At 52.3% G+C, this 13,993-nt stretch overlaps 5 protein-coding genes across 5 annotated transcripts; 3 read left to right on the top strand and 2 right to left on the bottom strand.

Moving 5' to 3' along the window:
• Positions 1–317: 317 nt before the first annotated feature.
• On the bottom strand, positions 318–1,111 carry LDX57_012753 (uncharacterized protein; the record flags this gene model as incomplete). Its single annotated transcript, XM_046094503.1, has 2 exons — positions 318–935; positions 989–1,111. The coding sequence occupies 2 exons, from the start codon at positions 1,109–1,111 to the stop codon at positions 318–320; spliced, it is 741 nt and encodes a 246-aa protein (XP_045950482.1).
• A 1,518-nt stretch (positions 1,112–2,629) lies between these two features.
• On the top strand, positions 2,630–4,344 carry PUT3_2 (transcription factor domain-containing protein; the record flags this gene model as incomplete). The annotated part of the gene is made up of 4 exons (XM_046094504.1): positions 2,630–3,001; positions 3,089–3,179; positions 3,345–3,821; positions 3,875–4,344. The coding sequence occupies 4 exons, from the start codon at positions 2,630–2,632 to the stop codon at positions 4,342–4,344; spliced, it is 1,410 nt and encodes a 469-aa protein (XP_045950483.1).
• Positions 4,345–4,561: 217 nt separating this feature from the next.
• LDX57_012755 (5-oxoprolinase) lies at positions 4,562–8,674 on the top strand (the record flags this gene model as incomplete). Its single annotated transcript, XM_046094505.1, has 2 exons — positions 4,562–7,301; positions 7,352–8,674. Exons 1-2 carry the CDS (start codon positions 4,788–4,790, stop codon positions 8,672–8,674), a joined length of 3,837 nt encoding a protein of 1,278 aa, XP_045950484.1. The 5' UTR covers positions 4,562–4,787.
• Positions 8,675–9,599: 925 nt separating this feature from the next.
• LDX57_012756 (DUF2786 domain-containing protein) lies at positions 9,600–11,218 on the top strand. The gene has a single exon (XM_046094506.1). It carries the CDS (start codon positions 9,676–9,678, stop codon positions 10,915–10,917), a length of 1,242 nt encoding a protein of 413 aa, XP_045950485.1. The 5' UTR covers positions 9,600–9,675; the 3' UTR covers positions 10,918–11,218.
• A 279-nt stretch (positions 11,219–11,497) lies between these two features.
• LDX57_012757 (MFS transporter) lies at positions 11,498–13,219 on the bottom strand (the record flags this gene model as incomplete). The annotated part of the gene is made up of 2 exons (XM_046094507.1): positions 11,498–11,798; positions 11,928–13,219. 2 exons carry the CDS (start codon positions 13,217–13,219, stop codon positions 11,498–11,500), a joined length of 1,593 nt encoding a protein of 530 aa, XP_045950486.1.
• Positions 13,220–13,993: the final 774 nt, after the last annotated feature.

Genomic DNA, 13,993 nt, shown 5'->3' on the forward strand with positions numbered 1-13,993 from the left:
TTTACGATCAACATAGATTATGAAGCAAACAGTTCTATCATAATATCACATTGGTTGTTTCTTGTTTATTTCTGAAGCTTACTACTAGTTTACGCATCTTCTAGAAAATTTATTTGGAGAAAGGAACAGTAACACTTGCGGTTTGGTTCCCGGTTCAAGTATTACCTATAGTTGGGCATAAATACCTATAGTTGGGTTCTGATTATCACTGAGATGGCAGAGATCTACAAGCTCTAGTTAAATGCTCCCCGCGGGATTCAAAGCATGGCATACTTTGAGTGTAATTATGAACGCATGTCGTCATGATACCTATACTATCAAGTGCAATAGAAATTATAGGCCTCATCAAGCTTCCCTTTCGCGTAGTCGGATTCCTGTTGATGGGATTTAGGGTAAGAGGCTGCGATGGACTTCTCGGTAGTAGGCGCACTTACCAGACAAATTTTGAACCCCGTAACAATCTCTTGCTCCTCCTCGATCAGTCTTGCTTGCTCACTGGTGATTCCCTCTTCGTCGTAGGTCTCCGCCCGGTCAAAATCCAGCCAGACCACTCTGTCAGGAGTATCTTTGACTACCATCATGTTCCTCGGTTTCGGGTCTCGATGTCGCACAAACGCTTTGTGTATTTGTCGAATGCCCGCAACGAAATTGTCCATACGTTCCTGTGTATAGATATCGAGACTGATCATTTCTAGGCCGACAATGTACTCCAGGAAAATAGCGCTTGGGAGGTATTCGTCATTCAGGAAATCTTTCAAATGAGGCTGGCATAAAGACGGGTCGAATTTCCTTACGGCGCCCAAGTAGTTGGGTACAATTCCACGGTCGCAAAGCCCACGTTCTTTCAGTCGCGTGTAGGCAGTGGACTCGAGGACGTGAATATCCAGTTCACGGTTTTCTGGTTCGTAGTATCTCCGGGGTCCTCGTCCATGATGCTTCCCAAATTAGCAGTGATCTATTTAGAGTCTTTGATGCCAGGTTGACCTACCACCTTCATGATGCATTGCTGATTGCGGACATTGACGAGAAATATGACTGAGAATGCAGAGGAGAATAGCTTCTTTAGGAAGAGAATTTCTGTCAGTTCGATATCGTCAAGTTCGTTAGCCATTTTGGGGCAGGTGCATATTTTGGAAGAGAATACGATTGCGACGCGGAAACGCGAGGAATTGAGGACTCGGATCGGCGCGTCTTGCTTCTGTCGAGGAAGGCCACGAAGAGACTGGTCGTCTACACCGACCCCTGGGAAAGCGCATGATGCTTTAGGAGCGAGGGGCTTGCTCAATCTATATTTATCCACCACTTGGTATCGGAAGACAAGTCGAGGGACTGCGGCATCTCCTCTGATGTATTTGAGGGCTGCTGTTCTGTTAAAGTCTTTGATAAGATCTAGATACCTTCACTCCAGCGACACAATCCTCATTATCGCTGATATGGCGAATGTGTTCGTGATGCCCTCACCATTAATAATGTGAACTCCTTTCTTATCGGCGTCGGGCCGACGGAGCGATCAGTCAGCAGAACGCGTGTGGGGAAGCAACTGGCGGAGACGGAGACAACAAACGCCTTCTAGTCCGTCGACTATTTGTCCCTCGACTTCCAATCCGCCTCTGATTCTGGTCTTTAGATCGGACAGGTCTGTGCCCTTACTGCGAGACTAGACCAGGATTACCTCGGCCGATCATCTATCGTCTTGCTTCCACGATAGTCCTGCAGCATCGCACCGAACTACCGAACAATCTCGTGGGGAAGAGCCTGGGGTATGCACTGTTCATTGGCGTGCTCATCAGCATCAAGACCTATCACGAACATTATAAGGCCCGGGCTTTGTTTCCCATTAGGACTCTGCGGTATGGTCGTTGCATCCCAGCGATAAATCAATGGCTCCGGGAACAGCTAAGGCCAGGATGCATCATCGATCGGACGACCGATCTAACCTCAGACGATCGATGGTGGCGTAGGTGATCGAAATAGTCACCTGCTGAGCTTGAGACTGGGATAACAGCGCTAACAATGGCCCTAGATGTAATCGATGTCGCAATAGGAAGACACGATGTGCTGGCAATCCTCCGTACCCGTGCGCCGCCTGCGAGGATGTGGGTCAAGTATGTGTATACTCGGAAGCTGAAAAGCGTGTGTCGATTCCGGAAAGGTGATACTGAGCATGGCCTTTCGCTCAATACGTGCTGATCGTCTATTCCCAGTTATTTTATCCAACTTCAGTCCCAGGCCCGCACATCTTCCCGCCGAGGTATGGAGTGCTTTTGCGTTCACAAACTATTAAGATCTGACATGATCATTGACTGTGGGCTACAGACCAGCCTGCAAGCTCGACTCCTGCTCAGCCCAGTCCCTATACCAATGTAGAAGCTCCACCGGAACGCGATGATTGGTGGTATAAGGGGACGGATCATTTATTCTTGAATCGGTCCGGAGAGCATCGTGCGTATACACCCCGGCAACCATCTGGCGTCCATCCTGACACAAGACAGAATTTGTGGGAGCTTCATCCGCTACCCACCTGGCCAAACGCCTCAATCCGACTTCAACTAATTTTGCATGGGATGTCCGCCCGCTATATGATGACCCTTCGTCACTGCGGTTATCGACGACCAGAGCCTTACCCCAGATGCCACCGTTTGAGTTCGCCAAGCGACTTTTCTGGGTACAGTACACCTATATTGGAACCATCTTTTCCTTGATTCATCCCGCAGACTTTGAGGAACGCTTGAAAACAGTATATGACCAACCACCAGACTTTTCGTCTCGGGAGTCTTGCCTAGTTTACTGTCAGGTATTGCTGGTCATAGCCTTTGGGCTGATGTATTCCGTGAATCAATGGTCGGGAGACGACGGGCCGCCCGGTTTCAAATACTTCAAGCATGCCCTACGATTCCTACCAGACATTCACGAGGAGGGTTCGATATTCTTTGTCGAAGTATTGTGCTATGTGGCCTATTACATGCAGAATCTTAATCGGCGCGATGCTGCATTTCTATATGTACGTTCATCAGCTCACTGCTGACTGCAAGTGAACGCTAACAGCGTGATAAGATCGGCCTCGCTTTGCGCATGGCCATCTCATTAGGTCTTCACCAAGAGGTCTCCGACCCCTCAATTAGTGAAGGTGATCGAAACCGCCGGCGACGAGCATGGTGGTCTGTATATAGTTTGGATCGGTATGTCGTTCTCAATCTGTTGTATTAAAGTACAATAGAGGTTGACGATCGCCAGGTTGCTGTCTGTCAAGTCAGGCAATCCCATTACGATACATGACGAGGACATTGGGATAGAATGGCCGATACCAATGGATAGGACAGCTGATGTTCCATGGCCCTCTGTAGTGCTTACCTATTATACACAGTTGTCCCGGATCTTAGGCAGAATAGGAGAAGGTGAGGACTCTCAAATCCTCTACTCGGGTAAAAGTCTCCTGACGATTGTGTTAGAAATCTATCGCAAAAAGCCTCGATCTGGCTCCAACCTACTTGCGTCTGCCCAGAGCATCACCAACGACCTATCAGAATGGCTTCAGCGGATTCCAGATCGGCTCCGAATCGACTTCTCCAGCCTCAACAGCCATGTAAATAGGGAATCGGTGTCTATCTTTCTGCACTTTTACTCTTGTGTCAACATGACTGCGAGGCCTCTGGTATTTTATGTTATTCAGCGTCGACTTGATGCAGGTGATCAATCCTCTGCGACAAGCGACTGGAAAGAAGGACTGTCGCCGAATACTGTGGCGGTCATAGACAGCTGCATCAGTGCGGCCCGGGCCACCACCGTTATTATGGATGCTGCTGCAAAGCAAAATCTTGTTGGTAGGTTATCGTGCAACACAAAACTATTGTCATAACTCTAATACTATAGAAAGCTACGTACGGCTATCTTGACGGCGAATACGTGTTTTCAGCAGCTTTATTGCTCGTCATGGTCAATGCCGCCTTTCCTCACAACGAAGCCAACGCACGAAGCATGGGAGTAGCGCTGAGTCTCCTCCGAGGTATGGCAGATCGCGGTAATGCGTATCTGGCCTCCCGGCACTCCCTTTTAATCGAACTACAATCAGCGATTGGACCTAATCACACACGGAGAGACGACCTTGCTGTCGGTACCCCTATCACGCCCAGTAGCATACCACAAGCAAGTCCGGCTACCAATGTGGTAGCAGATCAAACACCGGTGGTATCTACGGAGTGGCCCTCGCAGCAGGATCTACCGTCTATGCGCGACATCTCATTCAATTTTGACATCAACGATGACCCGGGACTGTGGGAAGAAGTGTTGGATCAAATCGATATCGATATGGATACGGACTGGATTGAGAATACTTTGAAGAAATAGTTTACTTGTCAGACAACCACCCACGACCTTTAATAAGGCTTATTAATAACTATTCGCAATAATTCCATGTTGTAGTTTACACCTATTGTGTGCCCATATACGAACTCCATTTGACGCGCTTAGCTTCGGGGAGGTCACGCTACCGATTCCGTCATTTGATCCCTTCATGTTAACATTGTCTACGCTACTTCCAACCCCTTAGCTGCAAATTAGGTCCTATATTCGTATCGCAAGAACCACAGCAGATGATACCATCGGCGACATCGGTCCGGTCCTGCCGATCCTCCGAGGCGTCGGCCCGACACGTGACCCGTGTTATCGTTATCGGGCTCCTCCCCCTCCATGGGGAAGCAGCTATTTTAACTCCGGGCATTCCCCTCCTTTAGCAATCCCACATTTCTCTGTCCCATTGTTCATCGGTCATCCTGTCATCTTCATCCATCATGGCCGGGACTGGGAAAATCACAATCTCCATCGATCGCGGTGGAACATTTACCGATGTACATGCCGTCGTTCCCGGTCGCCCTGACATCATCCTTAAGTTACTATCCGTTGATCCCGCCCACTACCAAGATGCACCCACGGAGGGTGTTCGCCAGATTCTCGAGAAGGTCACCGGCGAGAGCTTCCCTCGTGGAAAGCCCCTGAAGATGGACGCCATTGGCAGTCTACGGATGGGAACTACCGTAGCCACAAATGCCTTGTTGGAGCGCAAGGGAGCTCGATCAGCCCTCCTCACGACCAAGGGTTTCCGCGATCTATTGCACATCGGCGACCAATCGCGGCCGAATATCTTCGACCTGTCCATGGCCCGACCCGGTGTTCTGCCAGAGGGTGTCGTCGAGATCAATGAACGAGTCCTCCCCATTCATGCGGCCGCTGATAAGGACTGCTTTTCTAGCTCTCGCGTGGTGGAGGGCGTCACCGGCGAGAAATTCCGCGTGGTACAAGAGTTGGACGCCGAGGAGGTTCGAACTGAACTTCAGCGCTTGAAGGAGCAGGGTTACCAGTCGTTGTCTGTCGCTTTGGTCCATTCATTCGCCTACCCGGAACATGAGCGCATCATCGGAGATTTGGCCGAGGAGATGGGCTTCTCCGTCACTCTGTCCTCCAAGCTGCAACCCATGATCAAGATCGTGCCTCGAGGAATGTCGGCCGCTGCCGATGCCTATCTTACCCCCGTCATCAAGACCTACATCGACTCCATCTCATCTAGCTTTGAAGGCGGTCTGGACCAGCAGCGCGAGTGTCGGTTCGAATTCATGCAGTCGGACGGTGGTCTGGTTGACTTCCGCAAATTCAGCGGCCTGAAGGCCATTCTGTCTGGTCCGGCTGCTGGTGTTGTTGGCTTTGCAGCGACCAGTTGGGATCCCGCCGAGAAGACGCCGGTCATCGGTTTTGACATGGGTGGCACTTCCACTGACGTGTCTCGCTTCGATGGCCATTTGGAGCATGTGTTTGGGTCAAAGGTTGCTGGTGTCCTGATCCAGTCCCCCCAGCTGGATATCAACACAGTTGCCGCTGGTGGTGGCTCCATCCTGTCGTATCGGAACGGGCTGTTCTATGTCGGACCCGAGTCCGCGTCCGCCCATCCCGGCCCTGCCTGCTACCGCAAAGGAGGCCCTTTGACCGTCACCGATGCCAATCTTTTCTTGGGACGTCTGATGCCGGAATATTTCCCTCACATCTTCGGCCCTAATGAGGACCAGCCGCTTGACCTCGAAGCGACGACCAAGCTCTTCACTGAGTTGACTCAGAAAATCAATACTGAGCGCAAAGAGAGTGGCGAGACAGAATATACGCCTGAGGAGATTGCCCTCGGATTCTTGAAGGTTGCCGACGAATCGATGGCTCGCCCGATCCGGAACCTGACTCAGGCTCGGGGCTTCGAAACAGCTGCTCATCACTTGGCCTGTTTCGGCGGAGCTGGTGGTCAGCATGCCTGCTCAGTTGCCGCTTCGCTGGGTATTTCTCGCGTCATCATCCACAAGTACTCGTCGGTTTTATCGGCCTATGGTCTGGCTTTGGCCGAGGTGGTTAAGGAGTCGCAGGAGCCGGTTTCTAAGGACTACTTGAACTCGCAGTCAACGCTTGAAAGTCGCTTTGATGAGTTGATCAAGGTTGCCACAGAAGACATGGAGGTGCAAGGATTTGCGGCCGACCAGGTCCGGCATGAATTATACCTGAACATGCGATATGACGGATCCGATACGAGTTTGATGATTCTGAAGCCCGAGGACGGTTCCGATTTCCTGGAGCAGTTCCGAGTCCGCCACCGCCGTGAGTTCAATTTCAACTCGGAGCGGTCGGTTCTAGTCGACGATATTCGTGTGCGCACTATTGCTTCGTCCAAGGTGCGGGAGGAAAAGAGCCCTCTTGTGCAGCTGAGGGAGGCTACTCTGCAAGACGTCAGCGCCTCGCCAGATAACACGACCCAGGCATTCTTCGACGGACATGCCAGCCGCATCGACACTCCTGTCTATCTACTAGACAAGATCGATAAAAACACCCGCGTCCATGGACCTGCAATCATCATCGATAACACCCAGACAGTTGTGGTAGCGCCCGACTCTGTGGCAAGCATTCTGGAGACCTGCATTGTCATTGATCTAAAGGATCCGCAGAAGAATGCTGAGAGTGGTGCTTCTTCCGGCATTGACCCCATCCGGCTGAGTATCTTCGGGCATCGATTCATGTCGATCGCAGAACAGATGGGCCGTACGCTACAGAAGACGTCGGTATCCACGAACATCAAGGAGCGTTTGGACTTTTCGTGCGCTCTATTTTCTCCAGATGGTGGACTGGTCGCAAATGCACCTCATGTTCCGGTGCATCTCGGGTCCATGCAATTCGCAGTTCGCTTCCAGCACCAGAAGTGGCTTGGTAATTTGAGAGACGGAGATGTACTAGTTGCCAACCACCCAAGCTCTGGCGGCACGCATCTTCCTGATATCACAGTAAGTGGCTATTAACACATTTGTAGAAACCTCACACTGAAGTTTTCTAGGTCATCACCCCCGTGTTTGACAAGCCCGGTGGCAGCGAAATCATGTTTTACGTGGCGTCTCGCGGCCATCACGCCGACATCGGTGGTATCCTCCCCGGCTCCATGCCACCCAAGTCGACCGAGCTGTGGCAGGAAGGTGCTGCCATCGAAGGTGACAAGATAGTCAGCAACGGTGTCTTTAACGAAGACCGTGTCCACGAACTTCTGGTCCGGAAACCCGCCGAACACCCGGGCTGTGCTGGGGCCAGATGCTTTAGCGACAACCTGTCGGATCTGAAGGCACAAATTGCCGCCAACACCCGCGGTATCACGCTTATCCAGAGCCTCTTCGCCGAGTACGGCGTTCAAACCGTCCAGAAGTATATGTACGCCATTCAAGAAACCGCCGAAACCGCCGTACGGAATCTCCTCAAAGACCTCCACCAGCGTTTTGGCGGCCAGCCTCTAGAATCAGTTGACTACATGGACGATGGCACACCCATCAAGCTCAAAGTCACCATCAACGGCGACGATGGCTCCGCTGTTTTTGATTTCGCAGGCACCGGCCCCGAAGTCTACGGCGGCTGGAACGCCCCGATCGCCATCACCCACTCCGCCATCATCTACTGTCTCCGATGCATGATCAACGCGGACGTTCCTCTCAACCAAGGCTGCCTGGCCCCCATCGACATCCAAGTCCCCTCTCCCAGTATTCTCTCCCCAACCAAGACCGCTGCCGTCGTCGGCGGCAACGTCGTCACCTCGCAACGAATCACAGACGTAGTTCTCAAAGCATTCCACGCGTGCGCCGCCTCGCAAGGATGCTGCAACAACCTCACATTCGGCACTAATCCCAAAACGGATCCGGAAACCGGCGCCACCATCCCAGGTTTCGGCTACTACGAGACAATCGCAGGCGGCAGCGGCGCAGGACCCAGCTGGGCTGGCGAGTCAGGAATCCACGTCCACATGACCAACACACGGATCACAGACCCGGAGATCCTCGAGAAACGGTATCCGACGCTACTACGGCAATTCACTCTTCGGGCTGGATCTGGCGGCGAGGGCGCGCACCGCGGTGGCGATGGCGTTGTGCGCGATATCGAGTTCCTAGCGCCTATGGAGTGTTCGATTCTCTCGGAACGGCGCGTCCATCGCCCGTACGGTCTCGAGGGTGGAGAGGCCGCACAGGCAGGCCTAAATCTGTGGGTTTCGAAGGACGAGGGGACGGGTGGGGAGAGGGTGGTGAATATCGGGGGGAAGAATACGGTGTCAGTCAAGACGCATGATCGCGTGGTGATTATGACGGCGGGGGGTGGTGGATGGGGGAAGAAGTCTGGATGATTGCATTGGTCAAATGTATGTATGTATGTATCTACCTACGTGTACTTAGTGAGCCGCTTATTTCACCGATTTTGTGCGGGTAGTTTGACAACTACGTTTAGTTGAACATCGGACATATACTTTGTGATAGCAAATTTGGTTGATAGGGTAGTAGAGTTAACGTGAATTCTATGAACATTCACCTAAATAGTACGGCAACAAAACAGCGTAGGGCTACGCAGTGGAAGGGGATTGTCCTGACGAAGGAGTATCTAAGCTTTTATTCTCTTTGCCGAGTTCCTATACTTACGACCAGGAGCTATTTTATTGTTGTCCAATTACTAGTGACGATAGCAGCTCTAATGCTAGGCCCACCCCTATCTCTAGCCCTGCTTCTAGTGCCGCAATTGTGATTGCTTTTGTAACAACCATGGTCAAAACCTCACGCTTGGCTGATACCTCAGGCAGATAGTTAGTCTTATACCTTCTCCACGCTTAGAATTCAACATCTTTCTCGCCTACGGGCTCGCTACGTAACCGTAGAAGGGTTGCAGCAGCGTATGTCCTGCGGCAGTTGTGCTGTTCTACCAGCATTAGAAGCCATTCGGCTACGTAGTAGGGCCCCGAAGGGTCCTATACTCTGCCATATCCATATCCTTTCTGCGGCTGTCTGTTGGGGTTTGCATCAACTGGGTTTTCTCTTCCCACCAGGCTGAGCGGGCTGAGCGGTACTGAGCTATTTCTTATTCGCCTGGGCTGTTAGCTTTGATAACCCTTGCAAAAGTCGGGCTCTGTGTGGATCAGATGATAGACTAACTACACTAGCAAGGAGAAGCGGTCCAACCGCCGAGAAGGAGTCTACCTAACATGCGTTGCGGCGCAGCTGCATATTAGCCAACTCCAATATAATTGAGGGTTGCAACTGGGCTACTTAAAGACAGCCCAGCCCCCTAACCCCGCTTCTCGAGCATGCTCTCTGTTCTCAGACCTCAATCCTCTCAGTATCTGAACTCCCGAAGACTATGGAATCTAACCTCTCAACCCACACATCACGTCGCGCGAAACGATCTAAAGCTCCAGTCCAGAAGGCAACCGTGATCAAGTCCGCCGAAGTGAGTCCCAGAAAGACCAGCAACAACAACATCGACCAAGGGATCCTTGACAAGATCCAAAAATGCCTGAGTCGTGCCAGACACGCCTCCGCAAACGAAGGCGAAGCAAAAGCCGCTCTATTCCTAGCCCAGAGGATGATGGCCCTATACAACGTCACACATGCAGATCTGCTCGCCAATGACGACGTCGCAGACAAAGCGCAGTATGGAGGTCGGAGCGTGGTGTCCATCCAAAACGCCCACGACCGCACCAAGCGCGTCAGAAAAGAGACGTTTGTCGACAAATTAGCCAATGCCATGTGTACCCTCTACGATTGCAAATGCTATTCAGTGGATAGGCATGTCTCTATTGAGTGGTCGTTCTTTGGCATTGCGGCAAACACGGTCACGGCAGCAGGGGCTTTCGAAGCGGTGCATAACAAGACGCTCCAATGGGCATGTGCGTACAAGGGAGGGACGCCAACGTTCAGCTACCGCATGGGTCTTGCGGATGGACTGGTGAGTATGGCGTATCGGATCAAGCGCAGAGAGCTAGTTGAGGTTCGGCGAAAGGAGCTGGACATGATTGCCGCCAGCGATCGAGAAGAAGAAAGGCGGCGAAAGGAGGAACTTGATCGTATTCAAAGGTTAGCGCCGTTGAAAGTCGATGATGACGATAATAACAGTGACGATGATGATGATTTCGCCAATAATGACAGTGGACCGTTCATTACAAACCCCTCTGACAACATGGATGTCGACGAAGTCGGGCAGGTTAGGGATGGGGGTGGAAGAGCCGATTTCAATGAGCATGATATTGAGGTGATAGATCTGACAGAGGATGTGGACGACAACTTGGAGAGATTGATCAAACGAGAACGGCCAAAGAGCTTGAAAATGGACAATATCCGTCAACATCCGGTCAAACCCGAGCCTTCAGCTACGGCAATCAAGGACGAGAATACCTCCGCTTCTCCGTGGGCCTCTGAGATGCAGCTGGTCCGGTTCCGTGCCATGTCCGAACAGATTGCAGAAGATTATCTCAAGAAGCGAAATATCAAGCCTCGGGAGAGGAAGGCTCGGCCTGTGGTTGCTCGACACATCGATTCTTATCGTCAAGGCTGGAGGGACAGCAGCAAGATTGATATCCCACTCCCTTCTACTGTCACTTAAGATATGCACGAATGTTACTGTTTTCTTGTTTCCTAGTTAGTTAGCATAGTGGTTCTGACGTCTCACCATAGGATCCCGCCTCAAGGATCTTGCGGAGCGAGGTCCTCGTAAATGGAACACCTTCTTCCTGCATTATGGTCCCACTCATGATATTTGCAAGTATAGCAGGGCCAACATGCATAAATCCCACCTGCGGCACAGTGACGCCATATAACTGTCGGAAGATGGGTTTTTCCCCTGTGCTTGGGTGCCAGGCTGCACAGATTAGTAGTTAACTATCCAAAATGGTAGTGATTTAGGTGCAATACTGAACTTTGCAGAAGCATCGGAGAGGTTTCACAGCCGCGCGCCGCCGGGCCGCAGAACTAGACTGCGGCATATTGTACGATACTAATAATGAATTACTATTATTACTAGCAGGCTGCTGAAAACCCATTACTTTTTGATCGCCTTGTACCACACTGTCTATCTAATATACAATAAAGCACAGCAGTCTGTTCTATCACTCCTTTTCATTTCCTTTCCTTTTAGTTGCACATCCACCACACCTCCATTCACCCCCATGCCGCCAACGAATCAATCAACCTCCTCCCGCCTCCTTTTTCTCGTTACGATATCTCCTCCAACTAACTCCCATAAACAACACCGACACGAGGACCCCGAGCCCGGCAAGTCCAGTACCCAGATACAGTGCGCCCCTGTACCCGCGCAGCTCGTCACTTCCGCCGCGATTGACATTCGACTCCACGGTGCCTGCGAACCCGAGGCCTAGGGAAATAGAGTAGTTGACTGTCGTGGTAACCAGGGAGGCGGCGAGGCCTTGGTGTTGGCGTGGCATGGAATTGCTGAGGATGAGCGTGCCGGAGGGGAAGGACATGTCCCTGCTTTTAGTTAGTTTGCCGTCTTAGACTGGGGATCAGTGATATCTTGGTGTTGAGGAGAGGTGGGAGAGGTATGCAAATAGGGAAAGATGGCAGAGGGACGCAAAAGAGGAATGGAGGGTGACGTACATTCCCCAGCAAGTGATCAGACTGACTACGAATGCCTGGGCCCAGTAAGTCTGATCTACCGGGACGGTAGCGAAAATGGCCAGACCAGCGGTGAAAGCGCACATGGAACAGAACATGATGACGCTGGCCGGGAGGCGAGATAGCAGAAACCCGGTGGTCAGGGCGGCGAGGGCGCCGGAGGGAGAGGCGGCGATGAACTTGACAGTTGTGAGGAGCGGCGTGTCGCCCTTGATAACGAGCATGAACTGATAAAAGTAGTAGATGAGGATGCCGAAACTGGACCAACCCGCTGCGATGCATGCGAGCACCCAGGCGAGGTTGCCGGTGAGGACGGACTTGGGGAGTAAGGGACAGGCGGCGGAGCTCTCGATCCAGGCGAAAAGGCCCATCAGGATAAATCCGACAATCAGGAGTGCGTAGGTGTATGGTGTCTTCCAGCCTACCACAGCGGCTTGGTTCCATGCAAAATTGATCAGGATGAGGGCCGAGATTCCTGCGGCGGCCCCGAGGAGGTCGAGTCGGACCCAGAGGGGCATGGAGTCCTTGAAACGAGGCCGAGGGGTCTTCGGAATGACGAGGAGGCCGAGAACCGCAAAGAAGGAGCACATGATGCCCATGACCCAGTAACCCCAGGGCCACCAGACGAGCTGGGCGAATATGGAACAGAAGACGCCACCGACGAGGAAGCCGCTAGGCGCCGTGGCGCCGAACAAGCAGAAGACCATCTCCTTGCGGAGACCGGGCGGATAGGTGCGACCGAAGATAGCAATCGCATTTGGCAGCAGCAGGGCCGGCCCTATGCCCTGGAAAGCCCGGCAGCAGTCGAAGAAGAGCTCGTTGGACCAGACGCTGAAGCCGCCGAGCAGGGACCACAGACCGAACCACGCGAAGCCGATGACGAACATCAGGCGATGACCGAAGACATCGCCCAGACGGCCCGCGACGAGGATAAACGTGCCGACCGTCAGACTGTAGGCGGCCGCGAACCAGCTCAGCTCACCGGGACTCGACGTGTTGAAGCTCTCGCCGATGATGTAAACCGGGGCGATGGAGATGGCCAGCCCGGCCTGGGTCATGAATTGGGCCATGCAGACCACAAGGATAAACGGGACCTCCTGCCATAGCGACTTTGGGGGCTCTATGGCCGAATGCGAGGTTTCGACTCGGGTCAGCGCTTCAGGGTCATCGTTTCTCTCGGTCGGTTTCTCGTGCAATTCATCGCGCACGTCACTTTCGGAGTTACCGGACGAGACCGACGAGTCTCGGGGATCGTTGCCACGAGAAGCCTCCATCTCCGAGGACGCTCGGGATTTCCGAAGAAGTTCTCTTGAAATCGTTGCAAACCTGCACACCAAGGGAAAGTTCCAACTTTCCTCCGGAGAAGCTGCTGAGGGTTTAAGCTTCTTTAAGAATCGAGGATGGTGAAGACCCACTCGTCCCCCTTGTGTGGTCTGGAGCTAGACTGTAGGGGCGCGATCCATGGATCTGCGCCGATTCCGTCAGCGCGGACCAAATCCGCGGTGATTGATAAGACTGCAGGATTGTCTTGATTCCTGGTGCAGGGCACACCTATAAACAGGGAATTGGAAGGTATACCCTGTCGTGTAGTCGAACGACATACTCGCCTGCAGGAAGCGGTGCCTGGATTATCAAGCCCCAGAACAGGATATATATCCCGCTATACAGGACTCGCAGCGAGCCGTCCAGGCCATGCTATAAACATCCATGCTCCATCATGATGTCGCAATGCTATTTTCTTGTCTGATTCAATTGCAGGTCTTTGATATCCACATGTCTTATATCAACTCGTGCTGTCTATCACACACAATCTCCCCTTCTGTCTCTCTCTCTAAGTTTCTTGGCGAACGTAAACTGGCTCGAACATCCTGGGGCTATATGTGTACTAGGCTCGCGAATGAGGCATATGCTAGGGAGGTCCTACCGCAGCAATGGCATGAGGCTAAGATGCATCGACCCGTCATACCAGGACAAGTCCGAGGTATCCCATTGGCACTTCATTCACGACCAATTGAAGCGGTGGGAGGAAGTCAGCCGGACGTACGTTG

The sequence above is a fragment of the Aspergillus melleus genome, assembly GCF_016097325.1.
Source record: "Aspergillus melleus strain CBS 546.65 chromosome Unknown contig9, whole genome shotgun sequence".
Taxonomy (NCBI): Eukaryota; Fungi; Ascomycota; class Eurotiomycetes; order Eurotiales; family Aspergillaceae; genus Aspergillus; species Aspergillus melleus.